A 22,618-nucleotide genomic window follows, 5' to 3' on the forward strand; every position below is an offset into this window, starting at 1 on the left:
CTCCAGTCCAGCCGGTAACCTGCAGCCAGGGCTTTGCCGCCCTAGCCCCGCCGGCAGCTGACGGAGCGGCCCCAGCAGCAGGGCAACACCCGAGCCGCGCACGTGAACGGCAACCCGCCCACGAGACCGGCTCTGGCGGGGTGTGGGGGGAGGCGCGCGCGCCCGGCCTCCCTCCTCCCGGCACGCGCAGCCGTTACCCTCCTTCCGGAGAAACCGAAACCGCCTGTGGGCGCATGCGCAGGTTGCGCGCGAGCGAGGGCGGGGGCGTAGCAGCTGGGCCGAGGCGGGAGCTGGCGCAGGGAGGAAGCGGAAGAAGGGAGCGAACGTGGGTCGGGTCTGGCCTGGCCATGGACGCGGCGGCGCTAGAGCTGGACGCGGTGAAGTTCGCCCAGCTGGCGGTGCAGAGAGACCAGGGCGGGCGCTACCAGGAGGCGGCCTTTTACTACAAGGTGCCGGGACCCCTCCTCCCGCCGCTGCAGCCGGGTTCGCCCTCCCCCCCCCGGGACCCCCCCTCCCCGCCGCTGCAGCCGGGTTCGCCCCCCCCCCCCGGGACCCCCCCTCCCCGCCGCTGCAGCCGGGTTCGCCCTCCCCCCCCCCCCCGGGACCCCCCCTCCCCGCCGCTGCAGCCGGGTTCGCCCTCCCCCCCCCGGGACCCCCCTACCTCCCCGATTTCATATCTCTGCCCCGGGTGATCTCGTCTCCTAAATGGATGCCCCCCGCCTGCACACATTGTCCGCATCTGTGTCCCACACGCCGTGAGGGTCCTCGCCCACCCAGGGGGTTTGTCCTAGAACTGGACTGTGCGGGGACTGGAAGATCGCCTGGGCGTTTGACACTGACCAGTCACAGCTGCCAAGCGGGCATGGAAGGGGAGATGGGGGGCGCGGGAGGTTTGATAAGCGGAGTTCTCCTCCTTGAGTGAAGATATATTATCCCAGATCCCATGGTTGTTTGTCTCCTCTCCCTTCAGTCAGACAGTCTTCCTCAGAGCAGTGAGTATTAAATGCCTGCAGCCCATCTTCGAAGAAAAGGGACCTGAGTGGCTATGCGTGCAGTGGGTTTCCTTTTTGATCTCATCACTGCCCATTTTTCGTCCCTGTGTATTGGGGGGCTTTACCATTACTTTGAGACATTTGCCCCATCAGAGGTGATTTAGAAAAACACATTTGGCGTGAGAGAATGATGTTGCATCTGGCTAACCTGTGTCCTTAAATACAAGTTCAGAAATTCCCTAGGTTATTTTTAGACTGCGGAAACTAAAACTACCTGTGTGTTTTAAAACTGGTTGGACTTCCCATCAGGAAGCTACTTACAAATGGGAAAGGAGTACTTGTGGCACCTTAGAGATTAACAAATTTATTTGAGCACAAATGGGAGTGGATGGAGTTCCAGCACACAGAAACCTTAATGTGATCTCATTGCAAAAGAAAGAGAAATACAATGTTCTTCTTCCATTTTTGTGATGCGTTTCACTGCTAGTCCCTGGAGACATTTTTGCATTTGATCAATAGTGAAGTGGGAAAATTTATCTCTTTAACATCCGAGATCTAAGAACAAAGTATGCTAGAAAACTGCAAGTGAACAAATTTGGGCTCTTAAGTACTGTACACAGCAGCAATCAGCCTTAACTGTATCATTTATGCATACATAAATGCGAAGTCCCAATGCAAAAGGTTATTAATGGGATGATTTCAAACTACACACTACTTGTGTATTCCCATATAATGATTCTTGGCTTATACTTATGCAGCCGGGTTCGCCGCGCCCCTGTCCCGGGACCACCGCCCTCCCCTCATCGCTCAGCTGGGTTCGCCCCCTCCCTCCCCCCCCCCCCCCCCCCCCGTCCCGTCCCCGGGAGCTCCGTACCTCCCCGATTTCATGTATTTGCCCTGGGTGTTCCCATCTACTGCATGGATGCCCCCCCCGCCCGCACACATTGTCCACATCTGTGTCCCACATGCAGTGAGGATTCTCGCCCACCCAAGGGGTTAGTTAATCTAACAGCATTTTACATACCTAACTGCACTCTGAGGTCTCTGTTTTAATACCAGCTGTATAGCTGTGTGAGGTTAGCATGGAGAGGTTACATGACCTCACATTCTCACCTCACATTCGTGGCACTCAGAATAAAATCCTGACTTCCAGTCTCTGGCCACAGCTGCTGCACAACACTTCCTCTAAATTATTTTGATTATGTTGAGTTGGAAGTTCTAGTCCAGTTCAGATGTAATACATCAACTTTATGGTATCTGCAGAGTATCCACACTATTTTTTTTGTTTTGTTTGGTGCACTCTTGTCCTATCAGTAGGAAATAAACTTTTAAAGACTGACTGTGCAATACTGATTGTTTTCTGTCTAGATTTCTTATTGACTAGCAGTAGTAACTCTGACAGCATGACCCTTCTACAGTTATAGTAAAGTAGCTTTGGATGTTCATCTTTTGAACAGCTACCTTTGTGCTGTAATGGTGCTTATCAGTCTTATCTTTTGAAGACTTTTGCCTAATCAGAAGTGATGGTTTGATTATTATTAGCTAATTTTCTTGTACATTTATTTTGACCTTTGTTCCAAGTGGTGTTTTGTTTTTGTTTTTCGCTGTCCGGGACTACTGTCTTGTGGGAGAATTAGGTCCATGTACTTCAATCAGATCCACTGAGGCAGACTACAGTAACTCTTCGCTTAATGTTGTAATTATGTTTGTGAAAAGTGCGACTTTAAGTGAAACGATGTTAAGTGAATCCAATTTCCCCATAAGAATTAATGTAAATGTGGGGTTAGGTTCCAGAGAAATATTTTTCACCAGACAAAAGACTATATTTACACACACACAGTATAAGTTTTAAACAATTTAATACTGTACACAGCAATGATGATTATGAAGCTTGGTTGAGGTGTTGAAGTCAGAGGGTGGGATATTTCCCAGGGAATGCCTTACTGCTAAATGATGAACTAGCACTCGGCTGAGCCCTCAAGGGTTAACACATTGTTGTTAATGTAGCCTCATACTACAAGGCAGCACAAATTGAGGAGGGGAGACAGCATGGCAGAGAGAGACACCCTGTGTGTGTGTGAGAGAGAGAGAGAGCCGCATTGCCCCTTTAAGTACACTGAACCACTCTGAGTACATTACCTTTTTAAGTAGATCAGCAAGTTGAGACAGCAGCTGCTGCCAGCAAGCTCCCTCATCTGTGTCGCCCTCTCACCGCCTGCTCTGTGGAGATGGGGGGAGGGGGACACCCTGACATTAGCCCCCTTCTTTCCCCCTCCCTCTTCTCCCCCTCCCACCACACAGCAGGCAGGAGGCTCCGGGGAGGAACTCCAAGGCAGTGGGTAGAGGGACAGCTGAACTGCCAGCAATTGATAGTCTGCTGGGTGGCTGCCGCACAGGAAACTTCGGGGAGCTGATAGGGGGGCTGCCGGTCCGCCCTGGTTCCAAGCCCCCACCAGCTAGCTCCAACAGGCCACTCTTCCTGCAAGCAGTGGAGAAAGCAGGCAGCTGCCAAACGACGTTATAAGGGAGCATTGTGCAATTTTAAACGAGCATGTTCTCTAATTGATCAGCAATGAAACAACGTTAACCGGGACGACTTTAAGTGAGGAGTTACTGTACACTGTTTGGAGCCCTACTGTAATCATTCCATGTTAGTAGATCTTAATTTAAGCTCTATAGGCCTTAAGTTAGATATCGAGATTCTCTACAATTGGTGACAGTATAAGTATAATGAGGTTTGCACAAGGAGAACTTGCAAGATCAGGCCCCAAGACAGCTGTGCCTATGTGGAGCCCGGTTCATATCTGGTACAACTGCATGGAGCAGCTTGCAGAATTGAGGCCTGTGTTTGCTATGCTGCTAAATGAAAAGCATGGCTAACTTAAAGTGCGAATCTGTACTATATGCTTTGCAAATTCTTTACAAACTCTGCTAAATTCTGTGGTTTTTTTTCACAAAAACACGGTGAATGGATGTACAGCTTTCTTTAGCTGATAGCATTGTAAGTACACTTGAAATGAGACTGGTGTTGTAGGATATGAAAATCCTTAAGTACTGTGCATCCAGATTTAAGCTGTACAGTCCTTTCTTGTTCAAAACATCCATTGACACAAGTTCATGTTATGTGCATACAAAAACTGGAGGATGAGGCTCCAGGAGCATTCTAGAGTGGTGGACTGTTAATTTTATTGTACATGAAGATTTGGTAGTGTTATGCCAGCAAAATTAGTAGAGTCATGATTGAGATGTTTTGTTTTTATAATGTATGTCTTACTTTAAGATTCTTGTATATTTGATTTGCTTCTCTTTCAGACTGAAGTTCTTTGTTTTCCAGTCAGAAGTAAATTGATAAATATAGGAAAAAAACAACTTCAGTTATGCACCTGTCTTTTTTTTTTCCATTTTCTGAGTCTACAATTATATAAAGATATCTGAGTCATTAAATAATGAGTGCAGATAATTGAATATTGAATGGGCAACAAGCTCTTTTTAAAAATGCAGGGAGACTGACTTCAGTGGAAGTGAGGCACCTACATAACTTTTGAGGATCTGGGCTTTAGTGACTTGGGCTAAAGGTTTAACTGATTTAAGTGTGGCTACATTTGAGGTTTGCGCTGGTACAGTTAGGTTGATGATTTTTTTAAAATCTATTTAGTTAAGCCAGGGCACTGATCTAATATAGACAAGTTCTAAGAGATGGTTTTATACACTCTCAGGAAGCTCATTTTAATTTTGCAGGTCACTCCATGTGCTAAAATATTAAGTGGAAGGAAAAACAACAGAGGCCTCAGTTGTGACTTGAAACAAGTTCTGTGCAGGCAGATCCTCCTTGAAGTCATTGAGGCGCTTTGCAGGCCCAAGGGCTCACCTGCATGGCGCTCATAGCAAGTTCATAACCCAATATTGCAGGAAGGACTTCTTCCTACAGCAAGCAGATTTATTGCATGTTAACTTTTCCCTCAGGAAGCTGCCCAAGCCTTGATTTATGCTGGAATGGCAGGCTCAAACTTGGAAAATATTCAAGAGAAGATAAATGAGTACTTGGAGAGAGTTCAAGCTCTGTATTCAGCAGGTTGGTGAAGAGCTTTCTAATTATATGTGTTAGATTAAATTCACAGAGTGGGAAGAGGTATGGTCCTGTCAACCATAAAACTGAATTACCATATTTCATCCGATATCCAGAACCCCGCAACACATGAGTAAGCTGAGTGCTAAGATGCATCGCAAGTGAAGCTTATGTGGGGGCAATTATTTCATATTAACACGAATCGACTTTTCTTCTAAATATTCTTACATAAGGAAGTGGAGCACTTCTGTCATGGTAAATTTGAGAAAATCGTTTAGCCATAGCACGTGTGCATGCAAAAAAAAAAAAAAGTGCCAAGGACAAATAACACATGCATTTAGGCCCCATTTCTGTACTGAAATCTATGCAGGTGGATTCCTTGTCCTACGTGGAACGCTGCGTGGTCACGGATACACTTGTGATTTCATTGCAGTATTGGTGCTTGGGCCTACAACACACATAACCCCCACTGAGTCGTACCAAGTTCATTTATCTCAACAGGAGTTTTTTCCACCAGAAGTACAGGATCTCACCATATTTTATAGAAAACAATTATAGCATATATAGTATTAAAGTTAACTATATTCATATTTTTATTTCAAAATCACAGTACCCTGATGCACCATGTCTCTAGTTCCTGTGTTGTTCCTTTATTGTATTGTGTCTTTTTAGCTTAGAATCCGACAGGATGTTTAAAAGTGGTGTTGGTTTCTGGCCCGTGAGCAGACATAAGCTGTGTGACTGTTGTGTTCTTGGTTACCTATTGTAATAAAGATTTTTCCACCTAAACAACCATCACAGCTAGCTAAGTGCTGTATTTTTTAAAAATGTAGTTCAATCACAGAACACCGACCCTTTGAAGTCAAAACAGCAATTGGACCTGGAGCGTGCCCATTTCCTGGTTACACAGGCTTTCGATGAAGATGACAAAGGCAATGCAGAAGAAGCTGTAGAATTGTACTCCGAAGCAGTGGAACTCTGTTTGAAAACAGTATGTTATGCTACAAGTTAACTTGGTGGAATTATGTGTTGGTAAGAAATTCTTCCATTTACACAGGTGACTGATCTTTAGAGGCTGGCTTAAAAATGTAGTACCTGTGTTTTGATTTTTGTTTTGTTTTTTGGTGTTTTATTTGCCTTCTATTCTCTACATCCCATTGAAAAATACTTTGCATACATTGGCTACAATCACTTGATCCTGCACTGTTCTTCAACAGTGTAAAATTGATATGTGGGGTTTTTCTTCCTAAATTCTCTTTAAAATGTATATAAACCCTATAAATTTGCTGGAATATTCTTTTGGAATCTATAGTCTGTAGCCAGTAGAAAGCTAAAACAGTTTAAAGTGTAATTCTTCTCCCAAGAAGAAGGTCCTTTAATGTGTCATTGGAGACATTTTTTTTTAAATATATTAAAGGCAAATGCTTTTTTTTTTTTAAGTAACACTTAACATAATTTAAGTGTTCCTACAGATTTTCACTAATCTTCTTTTAAGACATTAACACTGCACGAATTAATCCCAGTTAAAATAGAAATAAATAATTGCCTAATTACTTTTAGTATTTAAGTGTAACTAAATAATATTACAGGTACTGCTTTTTTCATACTAAGTCCAGTAGCCAAAACTAATTCATTAGAGGAAGAGCTCACCATCATGATGTAACTCCACCAAGCCTGATTATCTTCTTCTGTCCATTTTTTGTGACGTGATATATTGGGAGGGTAACATTACTATTTCTCAAGGTAATATTTACATAAAACGTTTAAACGTTTTGGTCTGAATCCTGCAAATACTTATGCATATGCCTGACTTCACTTAGGTAAATAGTACCGCAGAAGTGAAAGGGACTGTACAAGCTATGAAGTTAAGCACTTGCGTTTGGTTTTGCAGCATCGGGGTCTAATCAAAGACTAAATGTTTTTTCCCTTTGATTTGTTGGCCCTGAGCTCTTTCTGCCTATGTGGGCATTCATCATATATCATTTTGTTGTCTCCTACTCTCTGTTGTTACCATGTGTTGCCACATATCTTTAGATTAAATATTGTGCATACAATTAATATCACTTTTTAACCATTCTTCTCACTTGGGTCCCTCATTAGATGCAGCTGGTGTCTGAGTTTCCCTTCATCTTGGGTAATCTGTTGCTTTAGCAAGGTGATAGTTTTATGCTTTTGGCACTGCAGGCAGTGCAAGAAGGTTCCTCTCCCCCTCCAAGGTAAAAGAAAGTCCAAACAAACCGTCCGTTCACACTCTTGGCTACAATGGTTCTATTTAGTTCCTTAGCTGTAGGGCTTTCTGCCTACCATATCCAGGTGGAGAGACCAGTCTGTTCTTCTACCCAGGTGGTATGCAGAGAGCAGTTATCTGTTCCAGCCTGAATATTCCATTTCTTACTTCTCCCATGGTCACTTCCCACCCTCAACCTCCACTGGCTCTGTTCCCAAGCCCCTTCCAGCCACAAAAAACTGGAAATGAGACTTTAACTTGTAAGCTGAAGAGTTTTTAAAAAATGGAAGAAAGTCTTCTGATTTCTTTAATCATAAGTTTCTCTGATTTGGGGGGGGGGGGGGGGGCGGGAAGTCAGTTGGAAACTTGAAGGGACATACTCAAGTTCAATGGTGTTTTAACGTAACATCTTTAATAGTTGCGTTTTTTCCCCTGTAGATTTTAACTTGATTTATTTTCCCCCAGCATTCTATGTGAATTTAGTGCTTCCCATGCTGAAAAATTTAAAACAGTACCTTGCATTCTAACAAATGGTGCACTCTGAGACAATAAGAGAAGCAGGTTTATTTATCTTAGTATGTGGAGTTTGCTTTTTTCTTTTTCTTTAATCTGTGTAGGAAGTATTTACTGATTTCCAAAAAGACAAATTTGGAGGATTTCTGAGGTTAAAATCTACAGGGGAAAAATAACTAGTGGGTATTTGGCAGTATGACTTGCACATCTGGAATTAAATTGACAGGTGTGGTTTACAATGCCTGCTATTTTATTTTTTCTCTTAAGGCTAATGAAACTTCAGATGCAATTCTTCAATCAAAACTCAAACAGCTGGCTAGACAAGCACTGGATAGGTGAGTACTTACAAAATACTCATGCAAACCATTGGTATTGGGTTACAGTGCATACTTTGAGCTGGATTCTCTGGTCCACTCTGTCCATTTTGTGTTGCTCAGGTAGCACAAAGGGGATGGATTCTAGCTTGAAACGGCCCATGGAGAGCTCTTCTTTTGGAGGAGAGCGCCCCACTGGCATAAAGCTGACAGAATCAGCTCCTGTGTCTACTAGGGTATGGTGATATGCTGGGGTAGGGAGAGGACAGGCTAAGAATGGAATGGAATTTCATAATGTCAGTTCTCGGCTGACACTAGGTCCCTTAGATCTCCCGCAGCGTAAATTAGAGCAGCCCCTTGGCTACTCTAACTAATGCTGGGGTCGAGCCAACACTGAGCCAACCCCTCCCCTGCACTGAGTGGAGCTTTAATGCAGGGGAAAATTGAACACTTTAGTTTAATCTGTACATATATTTGTGTGTGTGTATATATAGTAGATTTAGTGGGCTGGATTCCAGTCTCAGTAACACAGGTATAAATGCAGAGTAACTCCGCATAAATCAACAATTGAAATTAAAATATGGTCTGTAGTGTGTTGAGTTCTGGCAGATGTTATTTCAACACCCTTGTCCATCTCAACATGATAAATTAAATCTCTTCATATCCACATGAATAGTGAACATCCAAATGGATTTTTATTTTTGTGTTTAAATTCCAAAACATACGTACATTTTCACATAAATCCTCCAACTAGCATAATTTTAAAAGCGACAGAAACTTGAAAATGAATTATACCTAAATTGTTTTATATGCTAATTACTTTTGGTGTATTTTTGCCATTCTTACTACAGGAGAAAGTAGAGAGAGATGCTGGCATCAGGAACTTCCTGAGTATGCATTTCACATCTACATGAAGTGACTTCCTTAGCAAGAGCAAAATAGGTGGTTTTGTTTGTCTCTCTATCTGATGTTAATTATATGGAGGCATGAACGAGCAAATTAATAATTAAACCATACATTTTTCGTTGCTGTAAACAAACATAGAATATTTGTTTTAGAGCGGAGGCACTGAAAGAATCTACGTCAAAGTCGTCTCAGAAAGACAAACAAACGGCAGCTAAGCCGAATCAGCCAGTCAGAATGTTCTTTCCTTTGGGACCAGATTTTTCCTTGAATGATAAGCCACAGACAATCAGAACGGTGCAAGCTAGTGAACCTCAAGGTCAGAGATACACTGCAGAGGAGATTGAAGTGCTCAGGTAAGATAGTGTCCAATTTTCTCAAATTTTATTATTCATGTAAATCTAGTGCAAAGTGCTAGATAGAGACATGATTGGGTTTTGTGCGGGGAAGGAGGGCTGTGTGTTTCTGGTTTGGTTTTGTTGGTTGCTTTTTAAGGAGGTGGGAGAAATATTTCTGTAGCACTCATTACCACAGTACAGTAGAACTTCAAGAGTTATGAACGCCTCGGGAATGGAGATTGTTCGTAACTCTAAACAAAATGTTATAGTTCTTTCAAAAGTTTACAACTGAACATTGACTTAGTAAAGTTTCAAAGCTGTATTATGCAGAAGAAAAATGCTGCTTTCCCTTTATATTTTTAGTAATTGACGTTTTACACAGTACTGTACTGCTTGCGTTTTTTTTTCTTTTTTTTTTTGGTCTCTGCTGCTGCCTAATTGCATACTTCCAGTTTGAAATGAGGGGTGTGGTTGACTGGTCAGTTCATAACACTGAGATTCGACTGTATTGAAAGCTAACACGTTCCAAAAAATAATCTCTTTGTGAGTGAACGCAGATGGCTCCTTGTCAGGCAGCATTCTTTGTAAGATGTATTTGATAGAGAATTAAATTCTTCTAATTGGTGAAGTATTTTTTCTGTTCTCTGTGTATTCGTTATTTCTTTAGTGCAGTATGGAACATAGACGCCACACATTTCCTACCTGAATGAGTGTATAATCTAGGGGCCTGACCCTGTGAGCTGCAGAGATCCCTGTAATATTTACAGAGCTCTCTCGAGTAAAATTGACTTCAGCGGGAATTAAGGGTGCTTATTCTCTTGCAGGATTGGGCCTTTACTTAGGCCCACTCCTTCTTGCGTTAACTTTGATGGGAGTAAGATCAGACACATAAATTGTACATGCTTTGGTGTTCAACAATTAATATAGAATATCCTGAGTTGAAATTACAAGTATTGAAAACTCCATCAAATGCATCTTAGGTTACGTCTACAGTGACCCACAGTTTGGCCTGCAGGGGTGTGACTACAGTGCTGCACTGTAACTCGCTTGTGTGGGTGCTGCACGTGTAAACTAAAAGGTTCTTAATTTGTGTTTAATGTAGTCCTCTTCAAAGAGGACAACATTAATGTGAACCAGGAACTTTTTAGTTCACACCCGCAGCATCCTCGCAGGGGAATTACGGTGCAGCACTTTGGTGCATACTGCTATTCACATCCCCATAGTACAAACTGTGGGGCAGTGCAGTGTAGAAAAATCCTTCCAAAGGGCGCTGTCTGGACAGATGCACTCTGCTTTTATTTTCAAACAGATACCGGAATGTAAGATTTCAGTGGAGGTTAGTAGTGCCCAGCTCTGTGCCTAAAAACTTAACTCCTGATCCAAAGCCCACTGAAGTCAATGAGAGTCTTTCGATTGGCTTCGTTGGGCTTTGATCAGGCCCTAACAATATAAATATGTTTGCGCAGGAAAAGTTTGACAGTTGTATGAACCAGTTTCGTTTTAAAAACAGTTTGCTTTTTTTATCTTAACTGATATTTGTGAAATGTAAACCTTTCTAAAGCTTCAAAGAGAACTTTTTCATTGCTTTAAATCCTGTATTTCTTTTGTTTTTGAAAACGTTGTTGTTTTGACTACCTGTTGTTCAACAGTGGTTACAGAAACTTGTTACAGTCACATCTGACTTGTACATATTTCTTTATTCTTCCTGATCTAAAATAGCCCCTATCTATAGCCCTGTGTGCACTTGACTGTCTCTTTACAAATACACTAATAAATACATCCAGTGTTATCATTCGTACCTTTACTATTTGACTATTTTTTTCATATTCATCCACTTTTGATCAGTTAATCTCTTTAAAAAGTGCCATATCAGTTGTTAGTATATATTTCGATATAGTTATAACTTTGTGAAAAAAGAAATTTAAAGACATCGTTGAAAGTATATTTAAACAAATGTATTTTAAGGCCTTGGATCTCAATGGTACAGATTGATGTGCAGGCAGCAGACTGTTGTGCGTCTACAGAGGACCATTGGTCTGCTTTTGTGCATATCTTTGCAGGATTGATGCCCAGCCCAGCAGGTACTCCAGCTTTAGAAATGTGGAACTTGTAGTTATTGCCTATTTGAGGCAGAATGCCACAGTCCTCAAGTGCACCATTTCTTGGCTTCTGTTTTTCGTTCCTTCATTGTTATTTCCTGGGTGTTGTGCTCTGGAAGTTGGTAAAAACCAAATAGCTTTGAACATTATGGTTCCCACTTTGACACTTACAATCATGTTCTCCTTTTATGATGTGCAGAAAGACATCAAAGATAAATGGTGTTGAGTATGTCCCGTTCATGAGTGTTGACCTGAGGGAGCGTTTTGCCTTTCCAGTGCCATTTTCGTAAGTGAGCATCATTTACTCCAGTTATTTTTATTCTTGTTTTCTCTCAAATTTTTCCTGTCTTCATTGCATTTCCTTTCTCAAAAATCCAAATTGTTCAAGTACAGCTGTAGCTCAGCCTCAAACTGTTGCCAGCCCGTGGAATGTGCCATTCGCACCAAGTTAGTCTGACAGTAGAAGAGAGTGGTAACAGCGAAAACTGAGGCGTTGCATGCAAGTCCTGCTTAAAACTCAGCCATGATTTTCATAAGTGACTATGGATGTTGGGTGCCTCAAACTCTGGATGCCCCACTTGACACCTTAATGAAGCCTGACTTCAAGAAAGTGCTGAACTCCCAGCTTCTGAAAATCAGGCCCCATTAAACAAATTGTCTCAAAGTGAAAACCCAAAACCACCCGCTAATGGAAAATCCCGGCCCTCCTTTGTACTCTCTGAACCCGGTGTTGCTCAATGCATGCTGATCCTACTGTGCTGTGTTTTTTCGCCTTGTCTTATTCAGTTGCACTTCCAATTTGTTAGAAATCTTTGGACTTCGGGGGTGTGGGTGGGGGGGGGAGTATAAGCCTGACACCTTCACCACATAATTTCAGAGGGCAGCTTTAGTTTCTCTTCAGAGTGGAAATGGAAGTGTGGTTTAGTGGAGTGGTTCTCAACCAGGGCCCCCGGGGCCCCCAAGGGGCCGTAAGTAGGTTTCAGGGGTTCCACCAAGCAGTTCCAGCATTAGACTCATTTGGGCCCAAGGCAGAAAGCCGAAGCCCCATTGCATGGGGCTGTGGCATGGGGCCACAGGCAATTGCCCTGCTTGCTTTGCCCCAGTGCCAGCCCTGGCTTTTATATGCACAGCTTATTGTGGCACAGGTAGGCCGTGGAGATTTTATAGCATGTTGGGGTGGAGGGGGGCCTCAGAAAGAAAAAGGTTGAGAACCCCTGGATTAGTGGATAGAGCACTGAACTGGGACGTGGGAGGCCTGGCTTCTGTTCTTGGTTCTGCAGCTAGCATTCTGGATGACGCTGGGCAAGTCACTTCACCTCTCTATGTCTCTGTTTCTCCACCTGTAAAATGGGGATAGTGATACTGACCTATTTGTAAAGCACTTTGGGATCTACTGATGAAGTTGGTTGTATAAGAGCTAGGTGATATTAGGAGAGCAGCAACCTGGGACTCAGGTGACTTCCTTGGAAGAGGGGACTGCACTGGGGACAGACACTACTTTTAGTTCAGTTATGTGAAACTATTGGGAAGATTTATAAATGTAAAGTTCAATGACAATATGGGGGAGATGGGAAATTGAGTTACAGTCCAGTGTCTTGAGACCTGCCAGGCCCTGAGTGGAATAGCTCAGCACTTTCCAGCATTGAGTAAACTTCTCCAAGTGCTGATCCAACACCTATGATTTAAAAAAAAAATTGATCTTTGTTGTTAAAGATGGCTACTGGAATTCCCCTCTCCTATTTAGTTGCATATGGGAGGGAAATGTCAACATTTAGTATTTTATGTTTTACTTATGATATGTCCCAAATAATTATTAGCTTTGCAAAGCTATTAACTTAAACTACTTTATAGTTGTATTTACGTATGTCATAGAATTATAGAAGTGTAGGACTGGAAGGAACCTCAGTAGATCATCTAGTCCAGACTCCTACACTCAAGTCAGGACTACATAATAACTAGACCATTCCTGACAGGAGTAACCTTTTCTTAAAAATCTCCAACGATGGAGTCTCCAGAACCTCCCTAGGCAATTTGTTCCAGTGCTTAACTACCCTTACAGGTAGGAAGTTTTTCCTAACTTCCAACCTAAACCTTCCTTTCTGCAGTTTAAGCCCATTGATGCTGCTTCTGTCCTCAGGTGAAGGAGAACAATTTTTCACCCTCCGCCTTTTAACAACTTTTTATGTACTTGAAAACTGTTATCATGTCCCACCTCAGTCTTCTCTTCTCCAGGCTAAACAAACCCAGTTATTTCAGTATTTCCTAACAGGTGATGTTTTCTAGAATTTTAATGATTTTTTTGTTGCTTTCCTCTGGATTTTCTCCAATTTATCCACATCTTTCCTGAAATGTGATGCCCAGAACAGAACACACTATTCCAGGTGGGGCCTTATCAGCTTGGAGTAGAATGGAAGAATTACTTCTCCTGTCTTGCTCACAGGTTTCAGAGTAGCAGCCGTGTTAGTCTGTATTTGCAAAAAGAAAAGGAGTACTTGTGGCACCTTAGAGACTAACCAGTTTATTTGAGCATAAGCTTTCGTGAGCTACAGCTCACTTCATTGGATGCATTCAGTGGAAAATACAGTGAGGAGATTTATATACACACAGACAATGCAAAAATGGATGTTAGCATACACATTGTAAGGAGAAAAGGAGTACTTGTGGCACCTTAGAGACTAACCAATTTATTTGAGCATAAGGAGAGTGATCACTTAAGATGAGCTATTACCAGCAAGAGAGTGGGGTGGGGGGAGAGAAAACCTTTTGAAGTGATAATCAAGGTGGGCCATTTCCAGCACATTTCCAGGAGTTAACAAGAATGTCTGAGGAACAGTGGGGGGAGGGGGAGGAATAAACAAGGGGAAATAGTTTTACTTTGTATAATGACTCAACCACTCCCAGTCTCTATTCAAGCCTAAATTAACTGTATCCAATTTGCAAATTAATTCCAATTCAGCAGTCTCTCCTTGGAGTCTGTTTTCGAAGTTTTTTTGTTGAAGAATAGTCACTTTTAGATCAGAAATAGTGTGACCGGAGAGATTGAAGTGTTCTCCGACTGGTTTATGAATGTTATAATTCTTGACATCTGATTTGTGTCCATTTATTCTTTTACGTAGAGACTGTCCAGTGTGACCAATGTACATGGCAGAGGGGCATTGCTGGCACATGATGGCATATATCCCATTGGTAGATGTGCAGGTGAACGAGCCTCTGATAGTGTGGCTGATGTGATTAGGCCCTATGATGGTGTCCCCTGAATAGATATGTGGACACAGTTGGCAATGGGCTTTGTTGCAAGGATAGGTTCCTGGGTTAGTGGTTCTGTTGTGTGGTATGTGGTTGCTGGTGAGTATTTGCTTCAGGCTGGGGGGCTGTCTGTAAGCAAGGACTGGCCAGTCTCCCAAGATCTGTGAGAGTGATGGGTCATCCTTTAGGATAGGTTGTAGATCCTTGATGATGCATTGGAGAGGTTTTAGTTGGGGGCTGAAGGTGATGGCTAGTGGCGTTCTGTTGTTTTCTTTGTTGGGCCTGTCCTTAGTAAGTGACTTCTGGGTACTCTTCTGGCTCTGTCAGTCTGTTTCTTCACTTCGGCAGGTGGGTATTGTACTTGTAAGAATGCTTGGTAGAGATCTTGTAGGTGTTTGTCTCTGTCTGAGGGGTTGGAGGAAATGCGGTTGTATCGCAGAGCTTGGCTGTAGACAATGGATCTTGTGGTGTGGTCAGGGTGAAAGCTGGAGGCATGTAGGTAGGAATAGCGGTCAGTAGGTTTCCGGTATAGGGTGGTGTTTATGTGACCATCACTTATTAGTACTGTAGTGTCCAGGAAGTGGATCTCTTGTGTGGACTGGTCCAGGCTGAGGTTGATGGTGGTATGGAAATTGTTGAAATCATGGTGGAATTCCTCAAGGGCTTCTTTTCCATGGGTCCAGATGATGAAGATGTCATCCGTATAGCGCAAGTAGAGTAGGGGCATTAGGGGACGAGAGCTTAGGAAGCGTTGTTCTAAGTCCACCATAAAAATGTTGGCATACTGTGGGGCCATGCGGGTACCCATAGCAGTGCCGCTGATTTGAAGGTATACATTGTCCCCAGATGTGAAATAGTTATGGGTGAGGACAAAGTCACAAAGTTCAGCCACCAGGTTAGCCGTGACATTATCGGGGATACTGTTCCTGACGGCTTGTAGTCCATCTTTGTGTGGAATGTTGGTGTAGAGGGCTTCTACATCCATAGTGGCCAGGATGGTGTTTTCAGGAAGATCACCGATGGATTGTAGTTTCCACAGCAAGTCAGTGGTGTCTCGAAGATAGCTGGGAGTGCTGGTAGTGTAGGGCCTGAGGAGGGAGTCTACATAGCCAGACAATCCTGCTGTCAGGGTGCCAATGCCTGAGATGATGGGGCACCCAGGCTTATGGATCTTGGGTAGCAGATAGAATACCCAGGTCGGGATTCTAGGGGTGTGTCTGTGCGGATTTGATCTTGTGCTTTTTCAGGGAATTTCTTGAGCAAATGCTGTAGTTTCTTTTGGTAACCCTCAGTGGGATCAGAGGGTAATGACTTGTAGAAACTGGTGCTGGAGAGCTGCCGAGCAGCCTCTTGTTCATATTCCGACCTATTCATGATGACAACAGCACCTCCTTTGTCAGCCCTTTTGATTATGATGTCAGAGTTGTTTCTGAGGCTGTGGATGGCATTGTGTTCTGCACGGCGGAGGTTATGGGGCAAGTGATGCTGCTTTTCCACAATTTCAGCCTGTGCACGTCGGCGGAAGCACTCTATGTAGAAGTCCAGTCTGTTGTTTCGACCTTCAGGAGGGGTCCACCTAGAATCCTCCTTTTTGTAGCGCTGGTAGGAAGGTCTGTATGGATTAGTATGTTGTTCAGAGGTGTGTTGGAAATATGCACGGGCTGAAATTGTGGAAAAGCTCCCTGGCTCTCATCAGCACAGCAGTCTCTCCCACCCCTCGGCAGCAGCAGCCTGCTCTGCCTGCCTTCCTATGGTTCTGTGATTCCCTCAGAGTTCTCCCACAGCCACCTCAGCTGCAGGGAACAGCATCCTAAGCAGCTCTCTGAGCTCTCCGTGCTGAGGAATGTCAAAGCAGCACAACAGTAGTCCCCCTCACTCCCATCTGCCTTCCCCTGTGTTCTTTGTGCAGGGGCATTCCACATTAACTCTTTGTTGCTGGAGCATAGTAGCATGCTCAGCTGTCAGATACTTCTGGGAGCTTTGAAAGGGGAGGGGCGCTTACCTGCAGGGCAGCAGAGATCAAAACACTGAGCAGAGCAGTCATGGCGGGCATTGCAGGATGCTGATGGAAACCAGTTATGTCGACAAAACAAACAGCAATGTCTATGCTGACACTTTGATGCTTTAACTTTGCCACAAAAGCTTTATGCCTCTCTTTGAGGTGGTTTTATTTTGCAGGCAAAACAGAAGAGTTTTGCTGCCAAAAGTAACTTTGCAGTGTGTACACCTCCCCTGTTTTGTTCGGCAAAAGGCAGCTTTTGCCGGAAAAACTTTGTAGTGTAGACAAGGCCTTAGAGATATGTCATTAGGCCCTGCTGACTTGAAAACTTTTAACTTGTCTAAGTAATTTTGAACTTGTTCTTTCCCTATTTTAGCCTCAGATCCTACTTTCAATGGCATTCACTATGTTAGATGTCCAATCACTACTCATCTTTTTGGTGAAAACTGAAACAAAAAAGGCATTTAGCATTTCCACATTTTCTGTCTCTCTTCTTCCCCCCGCCCCCACAATTGAGTAATGGACCTCGTTGAGTAATGTCTGTGACTGCTGTAAAATGGGATAAACCATGGAAAGTTGTTTCTGATTCTGTCTTTGGTTGATTTTAATTATTTTTTTTATTATTTTTAAATCCAGAGATAAATGTGGCAAGTTACCATTGTCACCCAAACAAAAGGCAATGTTTTCCAAGTGGGTGCGGCCAGATGACCTAACAAATAACCCTACAATGATCTATACTGTGTCAAGTTTCAGCATAAAGCAGGTAAGTTGTTTCTAAAATGAAATTTACACCAGCTATTCTGATAATTGCAGAATGAGTTCGGGGTCTTTTAAAGTAATAGGGTGCTCATTAAAACCTAGCAAGTAGGAGAACTTTGCTTTGCCCTCTTCTAAGACCTACATTTGTTTTCACTGTGGATCATTTGACTTTGTTACGGCTGTCAATTAATTACAATTAATGCATGCGCTTAATGGAAAACAAATTAACTAGATAAAAAAAATTAGTCATTAATTGCACTGTTAAACAATAATAGAATATCAATTTAAAATTATAAGTATTTTTGGATGTTTTTTCTACATTCTCAAAAATGTTGATTTCAGTTGCAACACAATACAAAGTGTACAGTACTCACTTTGTTATTTTGATTACAAATATTTGCACTGTAAAAAAGATAAAAGAAATAGTATTTTTCATTCACCTCATACAAGTCCACTCAGTCCTATTTCTCATTCAACCAATCGCTAAGACAAATAAGTTTTACATTTGCAGGAGATAGTGCTGCCCACTTCCTATTTACAATGTCACCTGAAAGTGAGAACAGATGTTCACATGGCACTATTGTAGCCGGCGTTGCAAGGCATTCGTATGCCCCTTCATGCTTCGATTTGTAGGCTCTAAAGTTTTACATTGTTTTGTTTTTGAGAGCTGTTATAGAAAAAAAATCTACATTTGTTATTGCACTTTCACGGTAGAGATGGCACTATAGTACTCATATGAGGTGAACTGAACAATGCTGATTGACTGAAATGATGATTGATTAAGACTGTTTTTGTATCTCATGATTAATTGTAATTTTTTAAAATTGTTTGACAGCCTTACTTTATTTACTTATGAGTGTAAGAATAAACAGAGGGAAAATATAGGTAGGAATGGACTACCTATTGTACACCTCAGATCTCCATATCCAAAGGAATCTAGTTTAAACTACATTGGGCAGCCATGTATTATGAGCAGCCCATTATAGACACACATGGTATCTGCCTTCTTCAGACCTCTAAGAATCAGGAGTCACTGATCTGTTAGCTGTGGGATGCACGAGGTAAAACTGGACAAGGGGCAGAGCACTCTAGCTTCTGACATGTTAACAGTGAAAATAAAAATCTGTGTTTGGCACCATCCACGAGGGGGGGCACATACAATGGGTTTTTTGAGCAGCAGTAAGATGAATTTCAGAGCTTGCACTGTCTAGCCTGACCTAAACTGTTCTATCCTGCAACCAGCCACAAGATGGCAGGGCCCACCATTCAGCTAGCTTTAATCTCTTTCCATCTCCACTTGCTTCCATGGGTTTAAGACTAGTAGGAGTAAGGTTTGCCCTTTTGTTTCCTAACAGTAGCATATTACACACTTGCTTATTAAAACATATGTAATATTAAACCGTGTGTTTAATTTGATGTCTGTTTGGTTTTTTTTAACCCTTGCTAGGAAAATTAGTGGCAATTTAAGTTATTTTTCTTGTCTACCAAAGATATAACTTTACACTGAGGTTGGTGGAGTTTCGTAATTCGCAATTTTTGCTCTACCAATCCAAATAGCTGTGTCATTGCTCCATTTGCAATCTGAAGTCAGACAAAACTAATTGGTCCTGACAAATGATTAACCAGATTCTGTGCACGTAAATTTAAATTTAGGCCACTTAAATGGAAACAGAAGTCAGACCACCGAGAATGGTGGAGGGTTTCTGTGGCAAAACTATATAAAATCTGTCCCAATATTAAGCCACATAGGGCCTGATCCAGAGTCCTCTGAAATCAGTGAGAGATTTTCGCATTGTTCACACTGGACATTTAGGAATCATCTGTCTCTGGTCCTCATTCAGTTAATTCCTTACTTCTGTCTCAGTTTATCAGGTTTTAGTTTTGAGGAAACTTAGGTTTCCCAACCCTTTGGGAGTACCTTTGTTATACCAATAAAATAAAAACCAGCAGGATCTTATTAAAGAGGAAAAGGCAAAATACCACATTTATTGTGAATACAGAAAGAATCATAGTAAGCAGTTAGGTATAGCTATAACATTCCATTCAATCTCATATTTATTCACACATTCATTCCTACAAACACACACACACACAGGTTCTGCAAGGTTGTTATCATAGTTACCAGCCTTAGAGTTGCTCATGCCAACCCACTGGCCAGGTGGCCTGGACATGAGGAGGGAGCAGGGCCTTGTCAGATGCTCATCTGATGCTCCTGGAAGTTGGTTTGCAGAATCAGACCCCAAAGTTCTCACTTTTTAGAGTCCATTTTTATAGGAATTTCTTCCTATGCCAGTCTATGGGAATTGTTTCATCATGCTGTTGCTGAATCAATCAGCAGATGGCACATTCCTGAGGGCTCCGTGCTGCTAGATGTTATCTTGTTCTTTGGTTCTCCCATTCTTGAGGCTGTTGGATGGATTCCAGTCTGCCCTCCGGGGGTCCTCTGGTTATTTCCACTTGACGCCTTCTTCAGCTAATGGACACTGGATTCTTAGGCTGGCACCTCCCTGATCATTCATTTATTATCCACACCAAGCATCCATCCACATATCCTCTATCTCTATTTTAATCACAACTGTTAATACAACAAAAGGGCGGGGAGTCTCTGGGTGCTGTTTCTGTTGTTACAGAGTATTGCTTTGAGTCTCTCTCTGTGCGAATTGCTTTGAGAACAGACTCTGTCTTAGAATGTACTAAGGCAATTAGCAGCTTGCAAGTTTCACGCACAGAGGGAGAGAAACAGTACCAAAAACCAAGAGACCTCTTAATTAGTAATACCCTGGAATTTAAACTATGGGGAATCAAACTCATTTGTGATTTTAATACAGAACTTCTTTAATATGATCCAACGCCTCTGCCTCTCTTGGTTCAGAAATCCTTTTATTTGTTGGAAGCGCTTCTAATTGAACTTTTAACTGTTTAACCTTCACTAGTGTCTTTTTTTGCTCCTAGACAATAGTATCGGATTGTTCTTTTGTGGCATCACTAGCTATCAGCGCAGCATACGAGAGACGGTACAACAAGAAGTTGATTACAAGGTAAATGGCTATTCCTGTCTAAAATCTTGTCAGTTATGCAACATGTTTAAAGCCTGTCTCTTTTTAACATTGGCTATAACAGATAGAAGGCTATATTATGGATGTGATGATTTAACATAGGTTTATGTTAAGCTTGCTTATAAACATACATAAACCTGAGATATTACATTTTGTAGAAAGTCAAAATGTAGACATTTGGTTCAAAATGTTCAAGCTTACCTGCCTAAGTTAGGGACATTTTTGTTCGGGTGCCCAAATATGAATTTAGGAGCCTATTTTCAAAGGTGCAGAGCACCTGCTGTTCCTGTTGATGTCACTGGAATTTTTGCTGCTCAGCACTTCTGAAAATAAACCACCTTTTTGTACATGCTGAATATGGTTTTTGGATCTTAACTTTAGACACCCACGCTTGGAAAATTTGGCCATTTGGGAGGATTTTTTATTTCACTTTTATCTTCCTTAATCATACTTCGTTCGCTTGTTTTCACTCTTTACTATGCCAACTGCTGTACAATACATGCCACAGTTTTACCTCTTGCTTCAGCATTGATGTTAAGTAGAATTGAGATGTTATCAACTAAAGTCCCGATCCCATGATGAACTCCACATGGGCTTAGCAGTCTGTCACATGGAGCCCATTGTGGGATCAGGACCCAAGAGGTTTTTTTGAAATTTTGATTTAATCAAAATTAGTTTTTTAGCAGTTTTTTTCCCAAACTACTGTCATTTGTCTTTTTATTGCCTTATCCTTTGGGCAATGGTTTCTTAAAACCTTAACTTCTTCACTCATGGTCTTTGATTTGCAATGCATACAAATATTGTATGTATTCAGAAAGATGTATAACATTGCTTGAATGGTAAAGTATACAGTTGCATGCATTTATTTTATTCGATTATCAATGAATGACTAGCTGACTGAGTGAGTGACTGCAGAAAGAATGAGGTATACAGATCTTGTTCAAAATATAAATTAAACCAAGAAAATTTAGTTAAATTTCTCATGCTGTGATTTACACAGAAATTCTAGTAACTTGAGATGGTGGCATGCATTTTTAAATTCCAAAAATAGATCAAATTGATGTAATGCTTTTTTAAACATCATACAGTATGTATACATACAACACATTGTTCACAGATACTTCATAATTTTTTTCTTTTTCTAATAGCATAATTTACCCTCAGAATAAAAAAGGAGAACCAGAGTATAATCCATGTGGAAAGTACATGGTGAAACTTCATATCAATGGTGTCCCTAGAAAGGTAATTAGCGTTAAAGAGTGTAGTATGATTATTGGATAAGCTAACTACCTTGAAAGTTCATTCTGTTTCATTGTGAAGGTGTGTTTTATTTCTTAGTAAGAATTCTAGATATACATTTGTCAGAAAGCATATGCAATTATAACACCTTGCTATATTTCATTCTGGTTACATAATAATGTGTAATGTCGTATAGGTGCTTGACCCTCTAAAGATGCTGTGACACTCTGGGGTTCAACGCAGAGCAGTAAGGGGTTTTGCCACCGCCTGCCTTTTAACCCTGGGTGCTGCTGGTGTGTGCTTTGTAGCACAGTAGCCTTACCCTGAGTTTCACCAGCCTGGTTATTCCTTGGAGGGTGACATCAACACCCTTGCAAATCCAGGTTCTCCCCAAAAACATCTTTCTCTGTAGTGCTCAGCCCCTCTTACTGTGGCACCACAAGACATTATCACATTTGCTGCTCCTTTAAAGAGACAGTACTCAGCAGCTTATTCACTGGGGTTGACAAACTCTCCACTTCACTTCAGTCAAAGCACTGAGTTGGTCTGTGGTACAAGTAAAACAAGTTTATTCCTATCTCCATTTGTTTTAAATTATGCCAAGTATAAGCAATAAGGATAGAAATAGTTTCAAACAAACAAGTAAAAATACACCTCAGACTGAAACTCAACAAACTAGAATCTTTGGTTCAAAGAAGTTTTGTCTCACCACTGTTCTTCCAGCATGCCTGGCCTGTCCTTTAGCCAGGATCCAGCATATGGAGCTCAGATTACTTGGTTTCTTTGCCTCCTTAGATGAAGGATAAATTATGGGTTCAGTAAACCTTTGAAATGTATTCTTAAGTGTATCCCCAGGTAAAGTTGCTT

At 42.0% G+C, this 22,618-nt stretch overlaps 1 protein-coding gene across 5 annotated transcripts in view; it reads left to right on the forward strand.

The window, feature by feature from the left end:
- The first annotated feature begins 320 nt into the window (after positions 1-320).
- The window catches only part of CAPN7 (calpain 7), a 48,918-nt gene continuing 26,620 nt past the window's right edge, over positions 321-22,618 (forward strand). For 2 of the 5 annotated variants that reach the window (XM_077811198.1, XM_077811204.1), the window contains exons 1-9: positions 321-449; positions 4,956-5,064; positions 5,892-6,049; positions 8,066-8,133; positions 9,171-9,371; positions 11,652-11,738; positions 17,334-17,460; positions 20,409-20,494; positions 21,661-21,754. In XM_077811198.1, coding sequence (XP_077667324.1) covers positions 348-449; positions 4,956-5,064; positions 5,892-6,049; positions 8,066-8,133; positions 9,171-9,371; positions 11,652-11,738; positions 17,334-17,460; positions 20,409-20,494; positions 21,661-21,754 — 1,032 coding nt within the window. In that variant the 5' untranslated portion in view covers positions 321-347. Of the gene's footprint in view, positions 450-4,955; positions 5,065-5,891; positions 6,091-8,065; positions 8,134-9,170; positions 9,372-11,651; positions 11,739-17,333; positions 17,461-20,408; positions 20,495-21,660; positions 21,755-22,618 lie in introns of those variants that run through there. The other 3 variants (XM_077811200.1, XM_077811199.1, XM_077811201.1) reach the window with 3 other exon arrangements.

This window comes from Eretmochelys imbricata, chromosome 2, assembly GCF_965152235.1.
Source record: "Eretmochelys imbricata isolate rEreImb1 chromosome 2, rEreImb1.hap1, whole genome shotgun sequence".
In the NCBI taxonomy this organism is placed as follows: Eukaryota; Metazoa; Chordata; order Testudines; family Cheloniidae; genus Eretmochelys; species Eretmochelys imbricata.